At 46.6% G+C, this 15,095-nt stretch overlaps 2 protein-coding genes, 1 long non-coding RNA gene and 1 pseudogene across 3 annotated transcripts; 1 reads left to right on the top strand and 3 right to left on the bottom strand.

Annotated features, from left to right (window-relative positions):
- Positions 1-4,394: 4,394 nt before the first annotated feature.
- On the bottom strand, positions 4,395-5,352 carry LOC127301701 (probable glutathione S-transferase GSTU6; annotated as a pseudogene).
- Positions 5,353-7,642: 2,290 nt separating this feature from the next.
- Positions 7,643-8,627, bottom strand: LOC127310032 (probable glutathione S-transferase GSTU6). Its single transcript, XM_051340735.2, has 2 exons — positions 8,263-8,627; positions 7,643-8,154 (listed from the first exon to the last, which is right to left on the bottom strand). The coding sequence occupies exons 1-2, from the start codon at positions 8,587-8,589 to the stop codon at positions 7,783-7,785; spliced, it is 699 nt and encodes a 232-aa protein (XP_051196695.1). The 5' UTR covers positions 8,590-8,627; the 3' UTR covers positions 7,643-7,782.
- A 2,417-nt stretch (positions 8,628-11,044) lies between these two features.
- Positions 11,045-12,051, bottom strand: LOC127301640 (uncharacterized). Its single transcript, XR_007852317.2, has 3 exons — positions 11,829-12,051; positions 11,299-11,734; positions 11,045-11,176 (listed from the first exon to the last, which is right to left on the bottom strand). It is a non-coding gene; the product is annotated as an uncharacterized lncRNA (long non-coding RNA).
- LOC127310025 (uncharacterized) lies at positions 11,815-14,326 on the top strand. The gene is made up of 2 exons (XM_051340728.2): positions 11,815-13,571; positions 13,666-14,326. The coding sequence occupies exons 1-2, from the start codon at positions 11,868-11,870 to the stop codon at positions 13,987-13,989; spliced, it is 2,028 nt and encodes a 675-aa protein (XP_051196688.2). The 5' UTR covers positions 11,815-11,867; the 3' UTR covers positions 13,990-14,326.
- Positions 14,327-15,095: the final 769 nt, after the last annotated feature.

Genomic DNA, 15,095 nt, shown 5'->3' with positions numbered 1-15,095 from the left:
CCTGGCCCATTAGGGCTAGGATGCACCCCCTCGGCCCATGTTGGACCCCCTAGGTCGTGGGCCCCATGGTGGACCCCCCCGGAACCTTCTAGAACCTTCCTGGTCTTCCACCGGAAAAATCCCGAACTTTTCTGAAACCTAGAAATCAACTTCCCTTATATGAATCTGATTCTCCGGACCATTCCGGGCCTCCTCGTGATGTCCTGGATCCCATCCGAGACTCCGAACAAACTTCGGTCTCCATCTCATATTCCAAATCTACTTATGCGACATCGAACCTTAAGCGCGTCACCCTACGGTTCGTGAACTATGCGGACATGATCGAGACTCCTCTCCGATCAGTAACCAATAGCGGGACCTGGAGATCCATAATGGCTCCCACACATTCAGCGATAACTTAGTGATCGATTGAACCATTAACATATGATACCGATTCCCTTTGTCACGCGATATTTTACTTGTCCGAGTTCGATCATCGGTATCTCCATAGTTCATCCTCGTTACCGACAAGTACTATTTACTCGTACCGTGGTATGTCATCTCTTGTGACCTAGTCACATGCTTTCAAGCTAATTAGACGACATTCCACCGAGAGGGCACATAGTATATCTATCCGTCATCGGGATGGACAAATCCCACTCTTGATCCATATGCCTCAACTCATACTTTCCGAATACTTAATCCCATATTTATAACCACCCATTTACGCAGTGGCGTGATACGTCCATTTTGCATCACTATTTTATATCATAATTTACTGTTATTCATTGATATATTGCATATTTAGAGATGATATTTATGTTATTTCATCTATTTTGCATGTTTCATGATTATTTGAGGATCGCGCACCGGAGTCAGGATTCTGCTGGAAAAAGCGCCGTCAGAATGCAATATTTCGGAAGATCAACAATTGACGGAAATTATATGAAAAATCCTATTTTTCCAGAAGACGAAGAGAGCCAAAAGGAGGAGCCGAGGAGGGCCGCCATGGGCCCCCCTCATAGGCCGGCGCGGGCCCTGCCCTGGCCGCGCCGCCATGTGGGGAGGGGACCCATAGCCCCCTCTGGCCTCCTCTCCTTCGCGTACTTCTTCGTCCCGGAAACCTAAGCTCCAGGGGATAGTCGCGAAGAGTCACAGCCGCCTCTGCGGGACGGAAAACACCAGAGAGAAAAGAGCTCTCCGGCAGGCTGAAATCCGCCGGGGAAATTCCCTCCCGGAGGGGGAAATCGACGCCATCGTCACCGTCATCGAGCTGGACATCATTGGGATTATCATCACCATCATCTCCATCATCATCACCGCCATCTCCACCGCTGCACCTCGTCACCGCTGTAACAATTAGGGTTGGATCTTGATTGTTTGATAGGGGAAACTCTCCCGGTATTGATTTCTACTTGTTATTGATGCTATTGAGTGAAACCATTGAACCAAGGTTTATGTTCAGATTGTTATTCATCATCATATCACCTCTGATCATGTTCCATATGATATCTCGTGAGTAGTTCGTTTAGTTCTTGAGGACATGGGTGAAGTCTAAATGTTAATAGTGATTTATGTTGGGTAATATTCAATGTTATGATATTTAAGTTGTGGTGTTATTCTTCTAGTGGTGTCATGTGAACGTCGACTACATGATACTTCACCTTTATGGGCCTAGGGGAATACATCTTGTATTCGTTTGCTAATTGCGGGGTTGCCGGAGTGACAGCAACCTGAACCCCCGTTGGTATATCGATGCAGGAGGGATAGCAGGATCTCAGAGTTTAAGGTTGTGGTTAGATTTATCTTAATTACTTTCTTGTATTTGCGGATGCTTGCAAGGGGTATAATCACAAGTATGTATTAGTCCTAGGAAGGGCGGTGCATTAGCATAGGTTCACCCACACAACACTTATCAAAACAATGAAGATTAATCAGCTATTTGAAGCGAAAGCACTAGACTAAATTCCCGTGTGTCCTCAAGAACGTTTGGTCATTATAAGTAAACAAACCGGCTTGTCCTTTGTGCTAAAAAGGATTGGGCCACTCGCTGCAATTATTTCTCTCGCATTTTACTTACTCGTACTTTATTCATCTGCTATATCAAAACCCCCTGAATACTTGTCTGTGAGCATTTACAGTGAATCCTTCATCGAAACTGCTTGTCAACACCTTCTGCTCCTCGTTGGGTTCGACACTCTTATTTATCGAAAGTACTACGATACACCCCCTATACTTGTGGGTCATCATGGCGCTTGATGTAATCAAAGTACCCTTCTGGTATAAGTGATTTACATGATCTCATGGTCAAAGGACTAGGTTACTATGTATTGAAAGCTTATAGCAAGATGAACTTGATGACTTGATCTTATGCTATGCTATGCTTACTATGGGTGTCTGTCCATCACATCATTCACCTAATGATATGATCTTGTTATTAATAACATCCAATGTTCATGATCAGGAAATCATGACCATCTATTAATCAACAAGCTAGTTAAACGAGAGGCTTACTAGGGACTCTGGTTGTTTACACAACACACATGTATTAATGTTTCCGGTTAATACAATTATAGCATGGGGTGTAAACATTTATCATGAACACTAAGACATAACAATAACTAATTTATTATTGCCTCTCGGACATATCTCCAACAGAACATAGCATTGTTGGAAACCCTTGTTGAGCATCACAAAAATGGTGACTATGCTCAAAATTGTTGAAAGCTACATATGTACGATGCTTGCATTAATCATGTGAAGGAGACATGTGGTTTTGACATCACAAAGGACAAAATTTAATCAAGAATTGAAACATTTGACAAGCATTGATGCTTGCTCAGAGTGGTTTTGGATGGGATTCCAGAAAAAAAAACATGGTGGAGGTTGACACTAATGAAGTACGGTCTCGTTATGTTGAGATGCTTCACACTAATTTTATTTTATGCTTACTTTTTGAAACTGGATTACCATTTTAACATAGTCATGTATTGTGTAGGCCAACAAGGATGCATGTTGCTACAGGAACAAGGTGGTGATGAAAGCTATCCAGACTATATATTCAAAAGACCATGCAAAGGGTGCAGGTGCTAGGACATGAGTTGAGTCTATTCAAGAACAAGTCACACCAGGTCCTGAAGAATCTCCAGAAGTGCCTTAGAAAAGGTCACAAACCGGGGAAGCTACTTGTGCATGATGGGAGAAATAAGGACATATTTTGATGAAGTTTTGAAAGCAACTGAGCCACTTCCTATGCCAAAGGGAACTCCTCCAACTGAAATCTATGATGCGGTAAAGAAGATATGTTTGGAGGATTCATATCTGCTAAAGCTTATCAGAAGATGATCATCAATGAGCGCTTGTTTGAGCGCTCCCCGAGAAAATGAAGAAGCCATGGCTCTTGACCTTGCCTTGATGGTTGCTATGATGAGTGGTGGTTGTTATAAAATACTATCTACTTTCTTATTTATGAATTATGCACTTTATGCTACATGTGTGATATTTGTGTGCTACAAGAACTACCAACTTTGTGATATTTGTTAGAGAAAAAATATTATCCATGTTTAACTGTTGTTGGTACCTGGCAACTTTTTTGTGTCATGTCGTGTTGTAATTTCCATCTCATTATGATTATTTTAATGTTTTAATATGTATGGAAATAATATATATAGTATAATATACACATGCTATTTTTGACATATGCACAAGTTTATATTGTCCAAACTCAACAAAACATCAAATTCCTCAATTTGTACATTCAAACAGGAATTGGAATTGGGTATACCATTTGATTTCAAAAACAAATTCCAAAGCGCGCACCCAAACAACATAATTTGAATTGGAGCCAATTTATTTTCATCCTGGAATTGTAATTTCCGGACTAATTCAATTACAGATGCAATTCACTGCATCCAAACAAAGCGCTAGTCACTGGACTTTTGCTGGACAATACTAATGATTGTTGTTGAATGCCTGTTCCGTTAAGTATTGCATCCATCTCATGGCCTATTTAAGTTCTCTTTGTTGGATGGAGGGGAAAAGTTTCTCTTGATGAATAAAAGCTTTAGCTTGTCACGACTTAGCCATGAAGTCGCAATAACATTTTCGCACAGCGTCAGCCCATGCGTTATGCTTTCTTCCAATATCATCTTCTCACTGTAGACCATGTGTTATGCTTACTTTTCAATTGCTTCGGTGGCGCGGGAGTGAACTTCCCCGCATCTGTCGAGGCACAGTGAATACGATTCTACGCGGTGGCCAATGAAAACACGCAGGAAGGGGAGCAAGCAATGTTCTCAACGTAAGTGAACTGCTAAAAAAAGATGGGCTTGTCTGAACTCTGATAAATAAGAACTACTGGTTGTTATAAGAGCCAGCACAGTTTGACAAGTAGATTGCCAATGGCTTTCCCGTCCTCTAATTCCAGACGATATTATAGTTGTAGATAGATAGAAAAATAGAAAGCAATATGTAGATAGACAGAATGTCTGACTTTGTTAATTGTTATTACATGAGCTTCAACCGATCCGACATGCTAATGCTCTGACTGACATGAAAGCCAGTAACATAGCTGCCGTACCAGAAGCCCGATTACCCCTGACGCTTATTCTTGAAATACTCCACCACCTTGTCTGCATCAGGTACCACCTCTTTCGCCGCCTCGACTTCCTTGAACCTCCCGGCCCATGCGGCGAATAGGGGAGTCTTGGCCGCGTCAAGCAGCGCCACACCGAACATCCTGCTGAACGCTTCCAGCCAGAACAAATGGCATCCGACAACGATGTCCAGGTAACCCACATAGTTGCCGGCAAAGAAAGGTTTCCCGTTTGAGCATTCCGCTAGGGCCACCTCCAGTTGTCTGATCACCCCGATCGCCTCGTTAGTCTTCTCTGCTCTCTCCTCCTCCGTCGCCGCTCTATGGATGCCGAAATAAGCAGGGAATAGCTGCAAAAAACACGCCGCAACATTGGTTCCCGGATTATACGAAAGGAACAAAAAAAAAAGAACACTGACACCGTCTGTCGAAAAGCACAGAAGGGAAAATACGCACCTTGTTGTCGGTGTACGCAGCCCAGAAACGAGCAACGGCGCGGTGGTAGGGCTCGGTGGGGAGGATGGAGCGGCCTGCGGTGTCCCAGAGCTCGTCCACGAACTCGACGATGGCTAGGGACTCACAGATGGGCTTGCCTCGTGGATGAGCACGGGCACCTTCTGGTGCACCGGGTTGGACTTGACGAGAAGCTCGCTCTTGTTGCCCATGTCCTCGTCGATGTACTCGTAGCTCACGCCCTTCAGTTCGAGCGCCATTCGAGCGAGGACCGCAAACGGGCTCACCGCCGCGCCGAGCAGCTTCACGTGTCCTTCATCTGCCATTCTTCTCTTCTCTCTACTGCTCCCTGTGTTCGTTTTCACCTGTGCTCTTAATCCGTGCGTGAGTAAGAGTAACCTCACTGCTTTGTTATTTATATAGCACGAAGCATACTACTAGCTGAAGTCTGAAAGTTGCTGCCAACACTATTTATATGTGCATCACTAATGACGCAACGTACGATGAAATCAGATCACGGTAGTTGCAACCTTTTCCAGTTTCGAATTTTGAAAAAAGAAAGAAATTTCAGAACCCACCCGCATATTGGGAACCAGCTTTCAGCCTTTGCATCAGATATGGGCATAGAGCCAAAATTTCATGCGAAAGGTCAAAGCAAAAGGAAGAAGCATTTTGATAAAATCAACTATGAAGAGGAACAACTACAACAGTCAGTTATTGAATCTTTCAGAGTTAATTACTCTGTTATCCGTTTGTTGAAGCTGCAATTAAGCGGCCCTGTCGTCAACTTTGCCTTTAGTCCCCGCAAAATATAGCGCCGGCCCTAGAGAGTAAAGCAACATGTGTACGTGGCTATGTGCGTCAGCACTGACGTTAGCTTGCAATTGTTTACCTTAATCAGTCAAGTGTTTTTCAACGGAGTGCTGAACAATAGTACTAGTGTTTAATATCTCTTCACCAGATACTAGTGCTGAACAAAGCGTCGACATCATGATGTATTCATGTCCCTTTCCTTGCATCACGAAAACGAAAGCTTCTCTTCCGTAAAAACTTCAGCTTGTCCTGCTACCTAGCTAGCGCCAGAGTAAACGAGTGCGCCGGGGGTTCGTGCATATAAATTTCGAAGGCTAATGCTGAAAACACGTAGAAAAGGAGCAAATTTATCAGCAGAATTTTTTTCGATAAGGAAATATATTAATATCAAAAGATACCAATTACACCCACAACAACGCAATGCCCTATAACATTACAGATGCACACGGCTCAAAAAAAACTACGAAATAAAAATCTCGCTACAGTATCTCAGCCCTAGCAACAGCAATACATTCACCACCAAGACAACACCTGAAATTCAGACTCTTCAAAAGTGACGCCTCTAAGAAGGGTCGTCGTCGTCCGATCAAAGATCTTAGGTTTCACCCTGAAGATAGTCTCCGCTCTCAAAACAATGTTTTCAACAAGGACATTGACAGGCACAACCAGTTAAGGCCAGACATTGGGTTTTCACTCTGAAAGGTAAGACTCCGAACTTCACATGTGTTGCCACCCCCACTTTCATACCACTGTTGCAAGTCCGAAACACCAAGCAAGCCCCTCAACAGCGCAAAGACACCTCCATTAGCTAGTCTTCCAATCCGGCCTTCATGATATTCTCTTCTTCTAACTTCATCATGGATCAGCTGTCACTTGATGTCAACATAGAAAAGTGCTTCACGCGGCTCCCTCCAGAACCAAACGGTCGGAATAAAAGCATGGGTGCGCACGAACGAATACCACCGATCCAGCAAACTCCAGGCAATAGAAGCACTATTACATTTGCTGGCGGCGCCTTCCGGAACTCAACACTTCGGCCAGATCATGAAGGGCAGGCCTCTGGCAGGTCTTCATCTTCGCCCAAGAGAGACCCTAGGACCGCCGCCTTAATCAGGTCGTCCCCCCCACGCCGCCGACCATCCCAGGCTGGCCAAGGTTGCCGCCAGAGACACCAAGCGCAGATCGCGTAATTCGGAGACACCGCTCACGTCTGGGCAACGCCGCAGCCGAACAGCCAGCCCACCACCGCCGGTCGCCGATACCATGGAGAGGCGAGGAGAAGAGGATCTAGGGTTTCCCCTTGCAGCCCGCCTCCACCCGTACCTCCACCGCCGGCATGGATCCACCAATGGGGCGTGAACCACCACCTCGTCGTCCATCGTGCCGCCGTCGAGCCGAGCCCGAGCGCCGCCACCGAGGCCCCCGACGAGAAGGCCGCGCCCTGGCCCGAGAAGGGAGACCCGCGTCCACCCTCCCCCCCCCCCCTTCTCCCCCACCCCCCGCCCCCGTGCGCGCAAGAGGACGAGAGGTCCCCACGGCCACCGACGACGACCAGGCTTCGCCTGGCGACGGCGAGGGAAGGGAGGGGAGAGAGGGGTGGCGGCGGCACGGTTTTAGGGTTTTCTCCCGCTTATCAGCAGAACTGAACTACCGAAAGAGTCAGGCTTCAATGAACTCTGAGAAAAAAGAACTAGTAGAATGACCATGAAAGTTTTGCATTTCTTTTGGGGCGTTTCTTGATGTCTTCTAACTCTTGACGTGATGTAGACTATAGATAGATAGACATATAAATAGACAGACACAGATATATAGATACTGTGGATAGATAGGGGTAGATGGTACAACCAAAACAGAATTAGGCACCTTTATTATTCAAAGAAAATATCTCTGTCGCTGTCTTTGCCGCGAGATATGGGATTCAACCGATCCAACATTCTCCATCACTAGTTCTTTCGCTTTGCAGCGAGAGCTTCAGCCCGACGCTTCTTGGCGTACTCCGCCACTGTGTCTGTCTCCGGCACCACCCCTTTCACCGCTTCCGTTTCCCCGAACCTCGCCGCCCACGCGGCGAAGATTGGACTCTTGGCCGCGTCAAGCAACACCACGCCGTACATCTTGCTGAAGGCTTCGAGCCAGGACAAATGGCATCCCACGACAATGTCCAGGTAACCGACGCTGTCGCCGGCGAAGAAGGCCTTCCCGCCATCTGCCAGGACCGCCTCCAGCTGACTGATTGCCGCAACCGTGTCCTTAACCTTCTCCGCTCTCTCCTCCTCTGTCGCCGCTACGTTGACGCCGATATAGGCACGGAGCAGCTGCAAGGAACACACGGCGACATTGGCACACGCATCTCAGAAGAAAAGAAGAACACTGGAACCAGCAGCAGTTCAAAAGCATGGAATGGATGTTTGGAATATACATACCTTGTCGTCTGTGTACGCAGCCCAGAAACGAGCGACGGCGCGCTGGTAGGGGTCGGCGGGGAGGATGGGTGCGCCGGCAGTGTCCCAGACCTCGTCAACGTACTGAACGATGGCCAGGGACTCGGCGATGGGCTTGCCGTTGTGGATGAGCACCGGCACTTTCTTGTGCACCGGGTTGGACTCGAGGAGGAGCTCGCTCTTGTTGAAGAGGTCCTGCTCGATGTACTCGTAGCTGCACACGCCCTTGATGTTGAGCGCCATGCGGACGCGGGCCACGAACTGGCTCGCGTCCCCGCCGAGCAGCTTCAGATCTCCTTCACCTGCCATTCTTTTCTTCTGCTTGCTGCTAGTAGTAATTGTGTTCCACTTGTGCTCCTTCCTGTGAAACAATAAGCTCTTTATATAGCAGGATGCCTGCGGGACACTGTGGCTGTTCGGGTACTGGGAAGCCGTAGTGCGTGGGCGTGTTCATCATCAGTGACGCAGCCATAGTTGGTCAACCCTTTTCCACTGGAGTGTTGACACCTGCCAGGGCTTTGGAGTATTATTCATCCCCTGATTTCTTCATTGTTTCGGTTGAGGTTTTCTATGGTACCTTTTTCTACTATACTACGGAGTATTATAAACTTATCCAACGGTTTTTTCCCAACATGAGAGAGGCCAGGTCGATAAAGTAGAGTAACTTAAGACACAAAATGATATGACAAGTAGTTAAGTACAAAAGAGATAATTAAAATAAGGAAAATGATCTGATTCCCCCGGGGGATCAGACTCGTCCCGTCCTCCGCCTTGACAGCATGACGCGTGTCCCCGTGTCTGGTGAAAAGAGTGGTACACGTGGTGGGTCCCATGCTCCTCATCCCCATCGTTATCCTCTAGCACGGTCTCCATGTGAAATTTCTTGCCAGGAGATGGGGAAAATCGACGGATTATTTTCCACCGGCGAGGTTGTTCCTCCGGCCGCCATGGTCACACCCTCGACACCCTCGATCTCTCTCGCACCTCCCTCTCCCGCGCACCGCTCGGGGAGGCCGTCGCCAGCATCACGCCGGCGAGCGAGAGGTCGCCGGAGTCACGGAGGGCTTCCACCGGAGAGACTCTACCTCCGACCGCCATGGTCAACAGCGCCGCCTCTCGACCACACCAGCATCTCCCCTGCCGCGCACCGCCGCAGAGGCTACCGCCGCCATGGATCTGATGGTTGGTGGCTGGAGGTCGCAGCTGCGAGCATCACTGCGCCGTCGATCTGACGATTGGTGCGAGGAGGTTGATTCCTTTGCGCCGCCGAGTCCCTGGCAGGTGCGACGCCGCCACGCCGCGCCGTCCTGCTTCCTCTGCGCCGCCGAGTGTGGTGGTTAGTGGAGGCACGCCCGGCCCAGGCGGGGGGAGCCGAGGCTGCCATGGAAGATGGTGAGGGCCAGCAAGGTTGAGTAGGACCGCCGCACCGTCTTCTCCGGCAGGGTCCGCAGCTTCTGCGCCGCGGTCGTTGCTCTGCCCACCCTGCGTGTGGCCGCCACCTACCCCGACCTCCTCCGCCTGCAATACTAGATTTTTTTGCTCGTTTTGTTATGCTGTTTTGATTATATAGTACAAATAGTTTGCTACATTTGGATTTTTGATACTCCCTCCGACCCGAAAAACTGGGCGGGCGGGCATTTTAATTCAATTTTACAGAAAGCCCCTTAAAATTTTAAAAACTTTTGCAATCAGGTCCTCCCGTCCTGTTCCTCGCATCCGGCGACCGCGCGCTGCTGCTCCCCGGCGACCGCGCGCCGCTGCTCCCCGGCGACCGCGGCGCCGCTGCTCCCCGGCGACCGCACGCCGCTGCTCCCCGGCGACCGCGGCGCCCACACGCCGCTGCTCCCCGGCGACTGCGCGCCGCTGCTCCCGTCGCCGCTGCTCCCCGGCGACCTTGCGCTGCTGCTCCCCGGTGACCGCGCGCCGCTGCTCCCCAGCGACCGCACGCAGGTACGCGCCCACCGTCCATGCTCACCTTGACGTACAGCCCACCGCCCGCTGGTTTCCTGTACACGCCCACGGGCGGCCAGCCCACCACCTGCACCCTGGAACCAAGAAGTCACGTAGCTGGGTCATGTTCATCTGTCAATGCACTGGCGTAAAGCAGATTACTATTGCTATTGCTCTGGTTCTAGAAATTGAGAACGCTGGCGTAGAAGGGAGACAAGCAGAGGCTCTCCATCCAGGGGCTCCTCAGCTGCGTCAGGAATGGGTCATCTGTCAATGTTCATCTGTCAATGCTGGTTAGGAGGAGGGTCTCACCTGTTTCTGCAGTTGGGAGCTCCTTTCCCTGGATAGGATCATGCAACTGCAATAGACTGCTCCCATCATAGCCAGTACCAAATATGCCACTTGTATCTTCGCTACTCCAGCATCAACTAACCTGCGCTGATCCAGCATATCTTTTCCAGTGATACCGCCAGTTATCTTCAAGGATGCCACGGCCTCCCTACACATTTCAGTTTGAACTGTGAATATCATGTCTGTAGGCTGCTCTAAGGGAATATCATGTCATTGAATCTTAGTTTGGCCAAAAAAAAGAGAACTTCAACTGTAAATTGGCAGGACCCAATAATCTACAAGTTGCACCTGGCAGCACCCAATAAATTGGCACCAAAATCACACAAACACTACCATGACTGAATATATCAACATAAACAATACATAAGCAATCCATACTACTCCTTACTAGCCTTCCTTACCTGCTCTGCTGCTTCTGGTTGCCATTACTACCATGGTAAAACTGACCTGTATATTTAAACAAGCAAAAGATGACACCACAGAAGAAGGTTGGTCCAGGAGCTCGGAGCCCTTGAGCACATACTCGCCGTCTGTGGCCGGGAGGACGAGGTCATCCTCGGCGAGGTCGTGCCACATGAACCCGTTCTTGTAGCTCCTGAAAAACGTGCACATCTTCTTGTCAGGCTCACCAAAATTCAGAGAACTCAAAATTTGAGGTCGTCAAGGGCATGAGTAAACCGCATACAGTGAGCTCGTCAAGGACATGAGTGGACATACCCAAGTCACCGAGCGATAATTCCTCGGAGCTAGAGAGACCAACCTGCGTGCACTGCTTCGCATTGTGTCCAAACAATCCACAGTTAAAGCAAGTTTCCAATATAGTTTCCCCGGGATCAAAGTATCTTGGTATCCGCTGATCATAAGCAGAAACAGCATAACTACCAGGTTACCACGTTGTTGGACACAGGGACACCGACGCCATCTTCTGCTTGTGATCTGCATCAAAGGAAGTAACAATCAGTATAAAATCCTGCAGACCATGTAATCATGTAATGCTTAGTTTAGGTAGCTGCCATGAATCACTATTATCATGCCAGAATCTCGATGTAAAGCAGATGTTCATGCAATGGACAGTAAGGTAACAATCATATTAGTTGTCGTGCTTTTTGCGGCGATGTTGGTGTGCTTCTCCACTAACTGCTCCTCCTCATACCTGAAGTGGAACAAGAAGATTAGATGAGCTTACACAATACTAACCATCAGTAGTATGCTACAGTCATGCTTATAATATGGAACATTGTACTGACATGGATTTCTTTTCTGCAGCTGGTCCATAATACGCGAAAATGGTCCTGCTCATTGATATCAACTCAACTCCTCCAGAAGTGGAGGATGATGTAGGGAGGGTTCTGGATCTGAACTTCAGTCCACATACTCCAGAAGAACAAGAACAAGCTGCTCAGCCAGGTCACATTCCAGACGAACAAGAACAAGAACAAGCTGTGGAGCTAGACCAGAATCCAGAACAAGAACAAGCTGCGGAGCTAGACCAGAATCCAGAAGAAGAACGTAATTTGCAGCGGCGCCGTAAAGATGTGCCAGAGAGAAGCAAATTTGCCTCATATATTGCATTGAAAGCTTTAGGCAAAGATAGACCTGTTGTGAAGGCAGATAAAGAAAATGTGGCTCAACTCTTGGGAATAAGTCTTCGGTCAGTCGAGAAGGCATGGAAGAAGGCAATGGATCAAGAGGCCAGGAATGAAGTGGTTGATTTCTCCAATAATCGGAAGATGTGTGGAAGAAAGAGGAGAGAGCTTAATCTGGATGAAAGGGTTCCTCAAGTTCCATTGAACCAAAGGGGTACACTGAGGGCGCTGGCAAGGTCCCTTGGTGTCCCTTTCTCAACACTACAAAGACGGTTGGCATGGGGCGATTTAAGGCGCCATACTAATAGTCTGAAGCCATATCTATCTTTGGAAAATAGACTAAGAAGACTGCTATATTGCATCTCAATGATAGATGAACCATCAATAACAGATGCAAAGGTTATCTTCAAAATGATGGGGAACATAATGCATATGGATGAAAAATGGTTTGATATGACAAAGCGCAATCGAACATATTACCTAACTCCAGAAGAACCGGATCCAGTTCGCACTATCCATAACCATAACAACATCGGTAAGGTGATGTTCCTAACTCTGGTTGCAAGACCAAGATTTGATGCACAAGGTAATATGACATTTGATGGAAAGGTCGGAATTTGGGCTTTTGTCATAGAGGATGTGGCCAAGTACAACTCAAAGTATCAAACAAAAGGCGATTTGATGCTAAAGAATCTCAATGTTACTAGAGAGGTGATGCGGGAATACCTCTGTGAGAAGGTAATTCCAGCAATTGTTGAAGTATGGCCCGACGATGGAGACGTGGGAACCATATGGATACAACAGGACAATGCAAGAACACATGTTCCGCCTGATGATCCTATTTTTCAAGCCACCGTAAAAGCTTCAGGATTGGATATTAGGTTGACTTTTCAACCTCCTAACTCCCCAGATGTGAATGTTCTGGATCTCTGCTTCTTCAGTTCAATCCAATCCTTGGCATTTGAGAGTGCACCTAATACTCTCAAAGAATTGATAGAATCAGTAGAACAAGCTTACGATGCATATGACATGAATACACTTGCCAAAGTGTATGTCACCTTGCAGTCTGTCCTTGTGCAGATTATGAAAAACCAGGGTGGAAATACGTACAAGCTAATTCACATGGGCAAGGACAAAATGATAAAGGAGGGAAACTTGCCTGACACACTAGAGGTTGATAGCGAACTATATGAAGAAACCTTAAAGTTGATAGAGGAATATGAGAAGCAACTAAAGGAGGAAGAGGAGAAACAAATCAAGGCTACAGAAGCAAAGAAAGCATCAAAGAGAAAAGGAAGATCCCAAATAATTGTGGACGATGACACCATTATCGCAGCAAAAGAATATAGCACATGGTTGAAGGAACCATCAAGCATTATCCGACCATTGCGTCGAGTCAAGACTGTATGTCAATGTCCTATTGCTTGTAATTATTTGTATTAAGATAGGTCTAAACTGATGCATCTTACTCACAGAATTTTATGTCTACTATTTACAGAAACTTGACCTCATCCGGGAAACACAAATAGGCAAATTTGAAGCTGCAATACAGCCAAGAATAAAAGAAGAGAAGCCTAAACAGGAGAAGAAGATCGAGGCAAAACAACCAGCCAAAGCATCAAAGAGAAAAGCACGCAGGACTGGCCCCCAAGTAATTGTGGATGATCACATAATTATCCCAGGAAATACATATGACACATGGTTGAATGACCCATCAAGCCTTGTCCGTCAAAGGCGTCGAGTCGAGACACAGAAAATTAACCTCATCCGGGAAACCAAAATAGGAGAATTCCAAGCTTCAATACAAGAGAAACTCGGATAAGGAGGACCCAAACAAACAGTCCTAAAATAGCTGGCATGGAGTACTGTACAATTGAACTAAGGAGAAGCAGGGTATATTGAACAAGGAGCAAACAAATGTAAAGTAGAAGCATGGTATATTGCAAAAAATGTAAAGGATAAGATGGTACAATTGTGTTGTCTGTAAGTCATTATTCTACAACTGTGTTTACTACTGTGTATATATGTACTTGATGGCATATACTGGTAGATTGCAATGACAGAGACAAGGAGTAATGATGGAATATTCTAGCATGCAAATTGTTCTGATTTTCAGTTTGTCTGTTTTTTGCAGCAACTCTTTCCAAGAAAGCCTTCAAATCAACAACATGATAATTCTTTCTCTTCATGTTTCAAACCAAATTAACCTTATGCAGTCTGAAAAATTAAAACTAAAAATTTAGTCTGCTGAATTTCGGACAAGCTGGGTAGAAGACTAGTTTAAACCACAAGCCATAAGTCAAAAAAAATAAAAACTGAGATGAATATTACAGTACTCAATAGGACAACAATACACTAAGAGAAACCAAGAAGACGTAACACAAGGCTGTACTATATGCAAGGTTACACAAGGAAGCAGACTATCGACAAACTCTATCGAAAAACCTGAGCTATCTCCTTAAACTGCAATGGAGCAACAACCATCAGTTTTCCAACCAAACCAGAAAGCAACCATGTCATTCAAACAGATTAACGACGCAAGCAACGGTCAACATCAACTGCTGAATTTCCCAACACAAGCACTTAACACATTCTTGCAGATATGAAACACATTGTTGCAACTAAATTTAAAGCCTGGGATGAACTGGAGGAAGGAAAGCTCACTCTGATCCACATGACAATTCAGTTACGGAGTATGACACACATTCTTGCAGCTATATTTAGAGCCACATTACTTCTTATCAAACAAAGCAAAAGCTCAGTAATTTTCGCAGTTAAACAAGCTAATGGCAACTCATACGAAGCATTTACATCGACATGTAGAGCAATTTAAACCCTCATGCTTCACCACATGGCTGAAAGGTTAGATAATTCAATTGGTCTCTGATCACTGGTAAGCACACTCTAAATTTGTCAATTATAAAGAAG

This window comes from Lolium perenne, chromosome 1 (genome assembly GCF_019359855.2).
Source record: "Lolium perenne isolate Kyuss_39 chromosome 1, Kyuss_2.0, whole genome shotgun sequence".
NCBI classification, from domain to species: domain Eukaryota; kingdom Viridiplantae; phylum Streptophyta; class Magnoliopsida; order Poales; family Poaceae; genus Lolium; species Lolium perenne.
Note: the sequence above shows the minus strand (reverse complement) of the source record. Positions and strands in the feature narration are given on the sequence as shown.